Consider the following 10,365-nt stretch of genomic DNA (forward strand, 5'->3'; position numbering starts at 1 on the left):
AGGAAAAAACCGTCCGAACGCCAGTGGAGTCGGTCTGGACGAATGCAGAGGCTCGTGGCCAATCGTGTAGGCCCGTTTCGAGGCCTCCTGGCCGCCATCTTGCCCCCGGAGTTTCCTAATTTACAGTTTAATTAGCGTCCAAGGAACAGGAGAACCGTGCACGGGCATCGATTGGACGGTTCACCGAAGGTACCATCGTCGAACAGAGGAGAAGAAACGTCGTCGAACAGAGACGACGATATGTCAGCAGTCAGTCTTCGGTCTCGTCTTCGCCGACTAGTGTGAAATATCGCGCCCAAGTGTTACGAGCACGACCACGCGGCTACGGAATCGGATAGTCCTCGCGAACGGATAATACTCCCCGTCCCTTTTCACTTTTCTCGACATCCTTGAGAATCGGTAATTCTTCATCGAACTGTATCAAGCGGAAGTTCTTTTCTCGGGTAAGTGCAAAACCGACACCCGATAACAACCGCTTGTATCTCTTATTTATGCGTAGGTACACTAGTGGACAGAATTGTAACTCCAAAATTACCGGGATAAGGACTTAAGGTGGTTGTATCGCGAAAGTTGGTCACTTTGACAAATGAGGTAATCGTGGTGATTATTAATATACATGTTACTACATGTATTATTACATTAATATACATGCTATTTTAAATTCAGTTAATTCCTTTCAAATGATACTAATAATTAGTTATTAATATTATGTACATCCAAAGTTTGAAGAAGTTTCGTAATAAAGGTTTGTGATACAACTACCTTAATATCATACTTAATGACAAAATAAATAGTGAAACAGTAGTGTTGGTAACTCGAACCCATAACAACCCTAACGTGCACCTCTCCTTCCAGGATTTTGAATCATCGAAACAGAAGAACTAGTGCAACATCTTCCGAGTCCCGAAACTCGGAAGGAAGAACCCAGAAGGTCGAAGAGGAAGAAAATGCAGCCGGCACCAGCCACTCCTGGTTCTCCAGCCCGCTCGTCCTGTTGCGAAAGAGAGCGCGAGAGGGAAGCGCACGAAGAGCGCGAAAGGGATCGAAACAACAGAATCGGCAGACAAAATCGAGGAACGCCTGAAGAAGATCGCGAAGAACAGAACGAAGATAGAATGGTGGTTTCTGGACAGAATCTGGCTGGCATGACGGTCAGCGGAAATCAAGGACTACCTCTTTCGTTGTCGCTCGAGGACAGAGATCTTTGGACCAAGTTCCAGTGCCTCACCAATGAAATGATTGTTACCAAAAACGGAAGGTGAGGGAAAATTTCACTGGAAATGGGACTTAAAAATTGAAGTGTGGTTTGAAATACAAACGGTACTGTAATTGGCGATGCGATTAGGTAAATTTTTTCGTGAAATGCCTACGGAAAGATTTCTATTTACTAATTATTCGTGGAATATTCATCCGGATGAATCATCTAAATTCTCGTAACGTTTTGTAACAATCCTTTTTTTCCATTCTGCACGTTCATTTTTTCTACTCCTCTGTGCGGTGTATATGAACTATTATTTTTACCTTCTACCTTGTTCGCACCCATGCTCTAATTAATACATTTTTACGCGCGACGGAGAGCCATCTTGGGATCTTTCTACGAGATGATTCTTCGACGTTTCTTCAACGCTGCTATTTTAAACGTGCAAATAACGCGGTCATCATTGATGCTTAGTGGATTAATTACTTCTTGTTGATTATTACTCGATGACTGCTTAACCATTGCATTGTAAGAGCCTACAGAATTATGTCTCATAAACAACTCATTACAATTGATACTCATTACGCTTGGTACTTACAATTGATCTATGAATTTAGTAACAAATTGGTAATTTTACAAAATCATAAAAGTTTTTAAATATAACAATTGTCGATCTTACAACATTTTATCCACGCTGTATTTCGTTATATTATTTAACAGCTACTGTTATCAGTCATAAAGTAACAATATGCGCAACTGTAGGCAATCAAAATCGAATAAGTTATTAGTGACAACATAACGTTTGTCATAAACCGAATGAAAGGAAAAAGAGTGAAAAAACCGGACAAGGTTGTCGCGAGCCGGCGCGGCGGATCAAAAGATATTCGTTAGATTGTATCCGACTACTTTTTACGATTGGTATATTATTAAAAAGGATTACAGTTTGTCGACCGCGTTCTTCATGAGCAGGCAAACTGTCCGCAGGTTACAGCTCAACCGGAGAATGTTTTACGCAGGATTTCGTGAGCATCGTAAAATTTTATTACCGCCGGCTCGATTCTTTCTGCTGTTCGCCGCCTTCGGTGTTACTTTCATTAGTGTTTATACAATTTCCGTTCCTTCTGGGCCGCGAGTTTCGTTATCATTCTACAGAATTATCATCTGGTAGCTAGTACCATCAAATGTTCAATTTAGATCGAGATAACACGTTCTCGCGGAAGGTCATTCATTCTTTTTATTTCCAGACGAATGTTCCCGGTTGTTAAGGTTGTTGCGCGAGGACTAGAGCCGAAAGCTATGTACACTCTTCTGCTGGAGTTCGTTCAGGTGGATCCACACAGGTAATTCACAATTACTCGTGGTGGACGTCGTAAATTGTTATCTCATCTTTTTCCTGGAGCAACGGTACTGAGCGCGATTCTAAACTGATTAGAACATTATTTTGCATACAATGTCGGACTGAATTTATGTAACCTCTATTTATCAAAGTGATCACCAAATTTATTTCTGACAGATGGAAATACGTGAACGGAGAGTGGGTGCCAGGTGGAAAGGCAGAGGTGGCTCCTCCGAACCCGATTTACATTCACCCCGAGAGTCCGAACTTTGGATCCCATTGGATGAAGGAGGCTGTGTCGTTCGCGAAGGTGAAGCTGACGAACAAATCGAACGGCAACGGGCAGATAATGTTGAATTCCTTGCACAAATACGAGCCCCGTGTTCATCTAGTTCGAGTAGACGCTGTGGAACAAAGAACGGTATAAATAAGTTACCATTGTGCGCAAAGTGGAGATTTTGATTTATGAATTTGTCCAGGTGCTCACTTACCGTTATCCTGAAACACAATTCATAGCGGTGACGGCCTACCAGAACGAAGAAGTGACGAACCTGAAGATAAAATACAATCCTTTCGCTAAAGCGTTTCTTGATGCTAAGGAGAGGCCTGCTGATCCACAGACTTACCCACAGTGTTAGTAAATTTTTCTTAAACAGAAATGGTACAGTAACAGAGATGTATAAATGAAATAAATTTACAGACACCGGGGCTTGGTTTTTGCCGCAACCTACCATGGGGTACGAGTACAACACCGCCATCGCGGCTGCTCAAAACCAGGCATCAGTGACGGTCAACAATCATCTCTCTAATCCCTGCACCGTCTCCACGGCTGGCCACAGGAATACCTGCAGGTCGACGCCGTATACCCTCAGACACAAGTACATTCAAGATGGTAAGTCCTTAAGCTTATTCATTTTCTATAATAGTGTTCTATAATTTTTAATCTGCAAAGTCAATAAAAGAATCAGCTAACTTTTTGCTTTTTGTTACACAGCATACGTAGCAACGCCAGGTTGGTCGCCAAGAAGTCCAGAGTCCCTGCAAAACTTGAACCCAGCCTGTTTACCTGCATCGCAAGAGTGGCCCACTTCTCCGTCGCCGTCGCCCACCTCGTCGTCGCACTCGGTGTTCAGTAGAGGCGTCGTTGGTACCGCGTCACCTACCACAGCCACAGGGTGCACCTTATACGTGCCTTCGAATCTGTCTTCTGTTCCTCAAGAGCACAGCCATTGCACTGATACCTCCGCTTGGATCCACCCGACCGCTCTCTCGGAACAGCAACAGCAGCAGCAACAATCCTACTTGAATCTCAATCTGCACCTGCATCATCAGATGTCGTCGTACGCGTCGATTCCACATACGGGATTGCATCATTCGTTGCATCCAAATGGCACGGATGCAGTCCCTCCGGTTGATGAATATGTTGTCCACGAGTATCACGCCTCGCCTGTTCAATCGACGACGCCTGACCGTCATCCTCAACATCATCACTCTCAGATGTTGCACCTGCAACCGATACAGCAGACCGGGACGGTGTCTCCCGTTAGTGTCGAATACGACGCTCCCCCCAAGGACCATCATATATCTGTTAATTATTCGGATCAAAATACGGACACGTTGAATGATGTGCAGTCCGATGAGAATAGGAGATATCTGACGACGGTCATTGATAGACATCATCGACAAGACTCCGATATCGCGGCTAATGATCATCAAACTACGGCTTGGACGCCTCTGACACCACCTCCTGCTCCACAAACTACGGCGATTTGATCGAAGTACGTTATGGTTTCGTTACGAAATAGAAATACTATTTGATTTTTATACATATTATCCCGATAGTCAAGTGAATACTAGGGATCTGCGAGTAGCCTAATGTCAAAGATTTAGATTGGCTGCGGATGAATTTGAGGAGGTGTAACTTTGAAAATGTTTCTAATGTGAAGTATACGACCTAGATAAGTAGTTCGTATTCGCACATCCCTAGAGATTACATATTAATTTGTCGCGGTACCCAATTGAGTGCAATACAAACAATTGATAACTTGAAATATTTTGGTAACATGAGAAGTGGATGTGAAGGGTACAGGCACAGAGAAGTTTTATTTAGTGCTTGATTCATAAAAAATTGAATATCGATTTCTCAGAAATAAATCCGTCCCAAGATCGTGTCTTAATATTTTTAGATGATATGTATTAAGGATAATCATTGAAATAAAATATGCTAAACGTGCACATATCGTTTCACCTTCCTGAAAGATAAAAGATGTACAAAGAAATGTTGCAACGATTTGCTCATACATGATGTACAATAATTTATTCATAGACAGATGCTCATACCTATTCAGCTCCTCTTTTTTACACTGAAAGCAATGAAGGCACTTTCACATTTTGTTCGTAAGAACTTTCTAAAAGTTTATATACAAATATAAACTTGTAACTGTACGTGTACAGGAAATAATTTAATTTGATCGTAGCGACAATTTACAATTACAAAAAATTTTAATAAATCAATGATTTATATAATTACAAAATGGTACACTGAAAATGTATATATTAAAATATTTTTCATTTCAGGAAGTATCCAGATCCTATCCAATTCCTTTGCACATAATATCATAAATAATATCTACTTCTTAATGAAATTTTTTTAAACTTCTATACATTTATACAAACTGAAGATAATTGTACACAAGATTATACATTAACCGAACCAATGATTGCCCATGCAATCTCTATTCCATTCGGTCTGACACACCCAACACCAATGATAACCACATCCTGCTCTGGTGCAAACCATGTGCATACATCCACCTTAAACACAATATTTCAATACATATTAAAATATAAAATTACTCATTATTGAACAAATTGTAATATAATAGAATACCATCTCTTTCTGTTGGTGTCCTACATTTCGGGCACGGTTTCGTTGAAATTTGTATAGTTTTCTTACTAGCTTCATCCCATTTTGCCTGAATAAGATATAATTGAGTAAATTTTTGTATCAATATAAACAAAAAATTTGATCTACTTACATCTTTAGCTCTTTCAGGATCAACAGAATATCCAGATTTCTGTGGTCCATTGAGAGATTCAGATGGTTGCAATTCACACTCCCCTAGATGGAAACCTTGTAAACATCTTCTACAAAAGACATACTAAATCCGATAATATATAATTAATATTTAGATCTTCCTTCTTCATTTTGTAAAATGTTTTATGTATATAATTACCCCACAACCACCAATGCATTGAATTCTTCTGCATTCGTCGTTACTGCCATCATCTGGAGATGCTGGTATAATACCCATACCACAATCTGGTCTTGGACACAAAAGTCCACCAGCACGTAAAACATATTCTTCTGTACTAAATCTTTGGTATTGTTCATACTGTAACACATATGTTATTAATATTTAAAGGTACTTAAAAATTCATATATTTATCATTAAATACCTGTTCTGGAGTCAGGAGGTGAAAATGATGGACCTCTGGTATAAAAGAATCTGAGCATCCTGCTGGACATGGCAAAGTATAATATCCTCTAGTTTCATCAAACTGAAATTGACGTTCTCTTAAACGAACTGAGCAATAATCTCTGAAGCAGTCAAGGCAAGTTACATGGCCTGCCTCACACGGGAAAACTAACACCATGTCTCTATTAAAATAATTCTGCATAAGAATCTTTCTATTTCTTACTGTCTGTAATATTCATATTAATTACCCAATATCTGTACATGCGAGACAAGGTATCTTCCTTAAATTTGGTTTGACAAGATAAAGAGGAACAGCTTCATCTTCTTCCCCTAGACTAGCATGTTTTCCACATTTAAAATAGAAACGTGCATACAGAACTTGAGATTCTGTATCATCAGAAATCAATTTAGGTGCAGTACAAAAATCATTTTCACAGTGAACAGTTATTCTCTGTGGTTGTAATACATCTAGCCAGCTTTGAGGATCTCTGTCTACAGTAACTGCTCCACTGTTGCAGGTTGCACATTTTACCCGCAATTTTCCAACCGTGACAGCTCTGCATGGTGTTGAACAATAGACAAAAAAATGAGCTCTATTCTCTTTTTTCTCTACAAACAAAAAATTTTTATGAGATTACAAGTGTCTTTGGTATTTCAAGAACTACAGTCAGTAAATATTCACTTTAACCATTTGTTTTTATCCTTTAAATGGCTAGGATTATTCTACCTTCCAAGGATGAATTTTCTTGTGTATCTGATTCATCAAAAGGTAAATCTGTAAGAGTTTCATTCATTGGTTTCCCACCGCTCTCATTTAATTCAGATGATTCTGATAATTCTTCGATGGTAGCTGTTGTGTCCCTGCTTTTATTAAGCTTGTGGGACTGAGTCCGAATCGCATGTAAGATACTTTGTTGACCCAAATCACACTCCTAAAGCAAGTGAGGTTATTATATGTAAGCAGTTTTATACTTTAAAAATATAGATTGTCAACAGAATTAACTTATGGTATAAATAAACTTACCTCTATTATTGTTGAATTATGGAGTTCTTTACCTGCAAATATTATTTTTATATCTTCAGGCGATATTCCCATTCGTGATGCTATTATTTCTTTTACATTTTTTATGTCCCATTTTGGATCTAAATCGACGGCAATTGTGCGTCCCGTATTTGTTTTCACATATATACTTAGCAAATTTGTTACTTTTCGTTTACTAAACCAAATTAATTGTAACATTGTCAAAAACACGTTCCGTATGAAGTCAAAAAGGAAACTCATACCAATTACTTCGAACGTCGTTTATTTCGATCTTTAAAGCAAGAAATAGACAGAAAGTTGACTTAACGTATAAGCTAAAAATAAAACAATATTTAAATGCTAAAATAGCTGCAATGAAAATTGTCACAGAATAAACAGCTACGAATATTTAATTTAATAACCATTTATCTTTATTAAAGCGTATAACAGTTTCAAGCGTACTATATACATGTAATATGTCACATCTTAATTAATTATAACCTCTCTCGCAGTGATGTTTGAAATCATGTACATATAGCGCGTGACAAGTAAAATGGCGCTGTAGGAGAAGGAAACGCGCCACTCGTTCGTTCTTACCTTGTAAAATTTCAAATTTAGAAAAACTTGGGAATCGGTATATTTATAAACTTGGAAATTTAGATATCTGATCTTTTAGAAACTGAAGATTGTAAGTTTCGGATTTGAAAATGATCAACTTCACATATGCGAAAGCAAATAGTGGTAAGGTCCCTTACTTAAAATATACAAGCGTAATTAGAAGTTCCACGTCTTTAGGTATAAACACGATTATATTTCGTTCGATACATAGCAATACATTCCAAAATATACAATAAAAAAACTTGTATACAAAAATATATAACAAAATCGCCGCTACAGAATATTCAATATTTAACGATATTGAATACTTTGCATTAAATGTAAACGTAAATTTCATAAATAAATTAATACTATCAGGATATTTTATTTAAATGCTATTTAAATATGCTCCCATGCTTGTGTTTCTTTATTGTATCGTACGGTAGATAACACTTCTACCGTCCTAATCGCAGGTTTATTTTTCGCGGTTATTCTTTGTCTTCTCGTGACGTTTTCGTGTTTCTTTACTCTCTTCAACTTTGACAACCTAGATGTCGTTGTAGTTTCATCTAACGACATTTCATTAGGGAAACTTTTTTCTTTCGCATTCAATCGTGATGCGAACTTACGAAGCTCATTGATTCTTTGCAATTCCGAATCTGATATATCTGCCGCCATAGTCCTCGAACGTTTAGACTTGAATTCAAAACATTCAAGCCTTCTTTTGTTTCTCGTTCCATTTGAATCCTTTTCGACATTACGTGGGCTTCTTAAAGGACTCGAATTCTCTTTTACCTTTCCTTTTTCAGCTTTACATTTATGGAGAAACTGATTCAACGTCATCCGTTGTGCCGTTCCACTGTTCCCTCCAAATTCCACGTCCTCCTGCGCAGGAAAACAGTAATCGTCGTATGTTCGAGACCATTTTCCTAAGGATTTATCCCAGTGTCCATGCACGACATTCATGTCCTTGTGTAAGCGTAACTGAAAATCTTTCCAATTTTTCTCTCCTTCGTTCGTAACTGCATTAAGATCGATGTCTTCATCTTTTAAATTATAATTAGTAAGTAAATGATGAATATTTATTAAATGTTTTATTTATAAATTTTTATTGTTTTACTTACCTTTTCCAGTCTCCCCACTCTTTCCTTGATGCGAGGATGTATGCGATATATTTTCGTAATTTAAAGGGGTAGCAAGGTACTTGCCAATGTTTGTACAATTATTCTGTACGAAATTATCCCAGAGTAGATCACTCGACGTCGTAGGAACCCTCACATCTATCAACCATTGTTTACATTTTTCAATGCTTACGTGTTTTTTGGAATGCCTTGGGTTCCTTACTCTTAGGTACGTCCTCACTGCATTATCTCTCTCTAAAAAGATACAATTTAAACGTAATTTATAGATGTATCAAAAGATGACTTCTCTTCTTAATTCTACTAAAAATATCAACTATTACATTTAATACTTATCAAGTAAAATTAAGTACTTAGAAATAATGGTTGATCTTCGTCATCAGAGTCATCCACTGGTGAAATAAGAAACGGCAATTCCTTTAAGGGTAATGTGTCCTTATTTTCCGCAAAGGTGATCTTTCTGGGACTTTCTATCTGCCATTGATTAAATCGGAGAGTCGGCGATTCCAACCGATCGTCAAGAAGGCGCGGAGCGTCTCGAACATGTTCCGGAGACTTTACATCCATAAACAAAACATCGTCGGAATCGGAAACTGCTTTCTTGTTAGAACTATGTAATGTCTCATCATAAACAGACTGTTCCCACTTTGTTTCCCAATCACTGTCAGAGTCCTTTTTAGACTTCCGTTTCGTTTTTCTCCTTTGTTTCTTTCTCCTCGTCTTTTTTTTCGTTTCTATAGTTCTTCTTATTATGTCTTTATTTACTGTCTTCGCACTCGACGAGGAGTTTGTGTCAACTGCGGATATACTTATACTGCTCAATCTATTACCCTCAGTTACTACTGGCGTACTACAAAAATTGGACTTTCTTTTTCGTTTCAGCTTTTTCTGAGATTTATCGAACGAAGAAGACATCTTGATAATGAGTCATGCACGTGTAGTATCAAAAGCGTGCGATAATTCCGATATCATCAGGAAGTACCGGATATTGCAAGGGCCCGTATACTACGTACACGTGAATCACGTGCAAACCTATATCAGGTTTAATATCAATACCGAGTTTCCAATTTCCGTTTCCGTTTTATGGTCCAACCATTCCATGTTCTTTAAAAATGTCCAATTCTTGAGATCTACTCTTATGTGTTTATCCGTTCCATATTACTCGACGATCGGAACTAAACTAATAAGAATTGTATACAGGTCTTTGAAATTTGAACGTAAATATACGTACAATGCGGAAGTTGTTATTGACTCAAAATTTAACCGTCTTCTGAAATTTGTCTTTGTGAACGTTAGTAATTAGATAACGATTAGAAAAATTAATATTTATCTTCTTTTTGACGTACACTGGTAAGAATCAAACAAGAATGCGTAGGTTGAACATACATTCTAAAATGACGCATTTTTAAGAAAACTAGTCGCTGTTAATTCTTCAAAGGTTAATCAATACATCGAATTACGTCGATCATCTTTCGAGAAAAAAAAAGTAAAAATACTACTTTCACACAAACGGTGTTCTTTTTTGTTACATTCTCATTTTGGAGTTTTATTTTGTTATCATTGTCACAAACTTACGATTATTATTTTTACATACA

At 37.8% G+C, this 10,365-nt stretch overlaps 3 protein-coding genes across 6 annotated transcripts; 1 reads left to right on the plus strand and 2 right to left on the minus strand.

Annotated features, from left to right (window-relative positions):
• Positions 1 to 304: 304 nt before the first annotated feature.
• Positions 305 to 4,767, plus strand: byn (T-domain transcriptional activator brachyenteron). 4 transcript variants are annotated; one of them, XM_012284430.2, is made up of 8 exons: positions 355 to 443; positions 500 to 591; positions 856 to 1,258; positions 2,443 to 2,538; positions 2,712 to 2,955; positions 3,014 to 3,167; positions 3,235 to 3,426; positions 3,529 to 4,767. In XM_012284430.2, exons 3-8 carry the CDS (start codon positions 948 to 950, stop codon positions 4,305 to 4,307), a joined length of 1,776 nt encoding a protein of 591 aa, XP_012139820.2. In that variant the 5' UTR covers positions 355 to 443; positions 500 to 591; positions 856 to 947; the 3' UTR covers positions 4,308 to 4,767. The 4 variants fall into 4 exon arrangements, with proteins under 4 accessions (XP_012139819.2, XP_012139821.2, XP_012139820.2 ...); XM_012284429.2 differs by lacking the exon at positions 500 to 591 and having other exon boundaries at positions 305 to 443; XM_012284431.2 differs by lacking the exons at positions 500 to 591; positions 2,443 to 2,538 and having other exon boundaries at positions 305 to 443.
• Positions 4,768 to 5,017: 250 nt separating this feature from the next.
• Positions 5,018 to 7,295, minus strand: park (E3 ubiquitin-protein ligase parkin). The gene is made up of 8 exons (XM_003702798.3): positions 7,038 to 7,295; positions 6,741 to 6,945; positions 6,262 to 6,622; positions 5,994 to 6,195; positions 5,771 to 5,929; positions 5,573 to 5,695; positions 5,425 to 5,509; positions 5,018 to 5,348 (listed from the first exon to the last, which is right to left on the minus strand). Exons 1-8 carry the CDS (start codon positions 7,293 to 7,295, stop codon positions 5,239 to 5,241), a joined length of 1,503 nt encoding a protein of 500 aa, XP_003702846.2. The 3' UTR covers positions 5,018 to 5,238.
• Positions 7,296 to 7,824: 529 nt separating this feature from the next.
• Positions 7,825 to 10,193, minus strand: LOC100883621 (uncharacterized). Its single transcript, XM_003702929.3, has 3 exons — positions 9,124 to 10,193; positions 8,756 to 9,007; positions 7,825 to 8,677 (listed from the first exon to the last, which is right to left on the minus strand). The coding sequence occupies exons 1-3, from the start codon at positions 9,683 to 9,685 to the stop codon at positions 8,031 to 8,033; spliced, it is 1,461 nt and encodes a 486-aa protein (XP_003702977.2). The 5' UTR covers positions 9,686 to 10,193; the 3' UTR covers positions 7,825 to 8,030.
• Positions 10,194 to 10,365: the final 172 nt, after the last annotated feature.

The sequence above is a fragment of the Megachile rotundata genome, chromosome 8 (genome assembly GCF_050947335.1).
Source record: "Megachile rotundata isolate GNS110a chromosome 8, iyMegRotu1, whole genome shotgun sequence".
Classification (NCBI taxonomy): domain Eukaryota; kingdom Metazoa; phylum Arthropoda; class Insecta; order Hymenoptera; family Megachilidae; genus Megachile; species Megachile rotundata.

Excerpts from the sequence above, each read along its gene's own strand:
- LOC100883621 (XM_003702929.3), bottom strand. The coding sequence starts at position 9,685 with ATGTCTTCTTCGTTCGATAAATCTCAGAAAAAGCTGAAACGAAAAAGA. Across the intron at positions 9,008-9,123 it reads AGATCAACCATTATTTCTAA|AGAGAGATAATGCAGTGAGG; the intron begins GTACTTAATTTT and ends GTATCTTTTTAG. Across the intron at positions 8,678-8,755 it reads GAGTGGGGAGACTGGAAAAG|ATGAAGACATCGATCTTAAT; the intron begins GTAAGTAAAACA and ends ATAATTTAAAAG.
- park (XM_003702798.3), bottom strand. The coding sequence starts at position 7,295 with ATGAGTTTCCTTTTTGACTTCATACGGAACGTGTTTTTGACAATGTTA. Across the intron at positions 6,623-6,740 it reads AGAAAATTCATCCTTGGAAG|AGAAAAAAGAGAATAGAGCT; the intron begins GTAGAATAATCC and ends TTTTGTTTGTAG. Across the intron at positions 5,696-5,770 it reads AATGCATTGGTGGTTGTGGG|TATGTCTTTTGTAGAAGATG; the intron begins GTAATTATATAC and ends TATCGGATTTAG.
- byn (XM_012284429.2), top strand. The coding sequence starts at position 948 with ATGCAGCCGGCACCAGCCACTCCTGGTTCTCCAGCCCGCTCGTCCTGT. Across the intron at positions 3,168-3,234 it reads TCCACAGACTTACCCACAGT|ACACCGGGGCTTGGTTTTTG; the intron begins GTTAGTAAATTT and ends ATAAATTTACAG. Across the intron at positions 3,427-3,528 it reads ACACAAGTACATTCAAGATG|CATACGTAGCAACGCCAGGT; the intron begins GTAAGTCCTTAA and ends TTTGTTACACAG.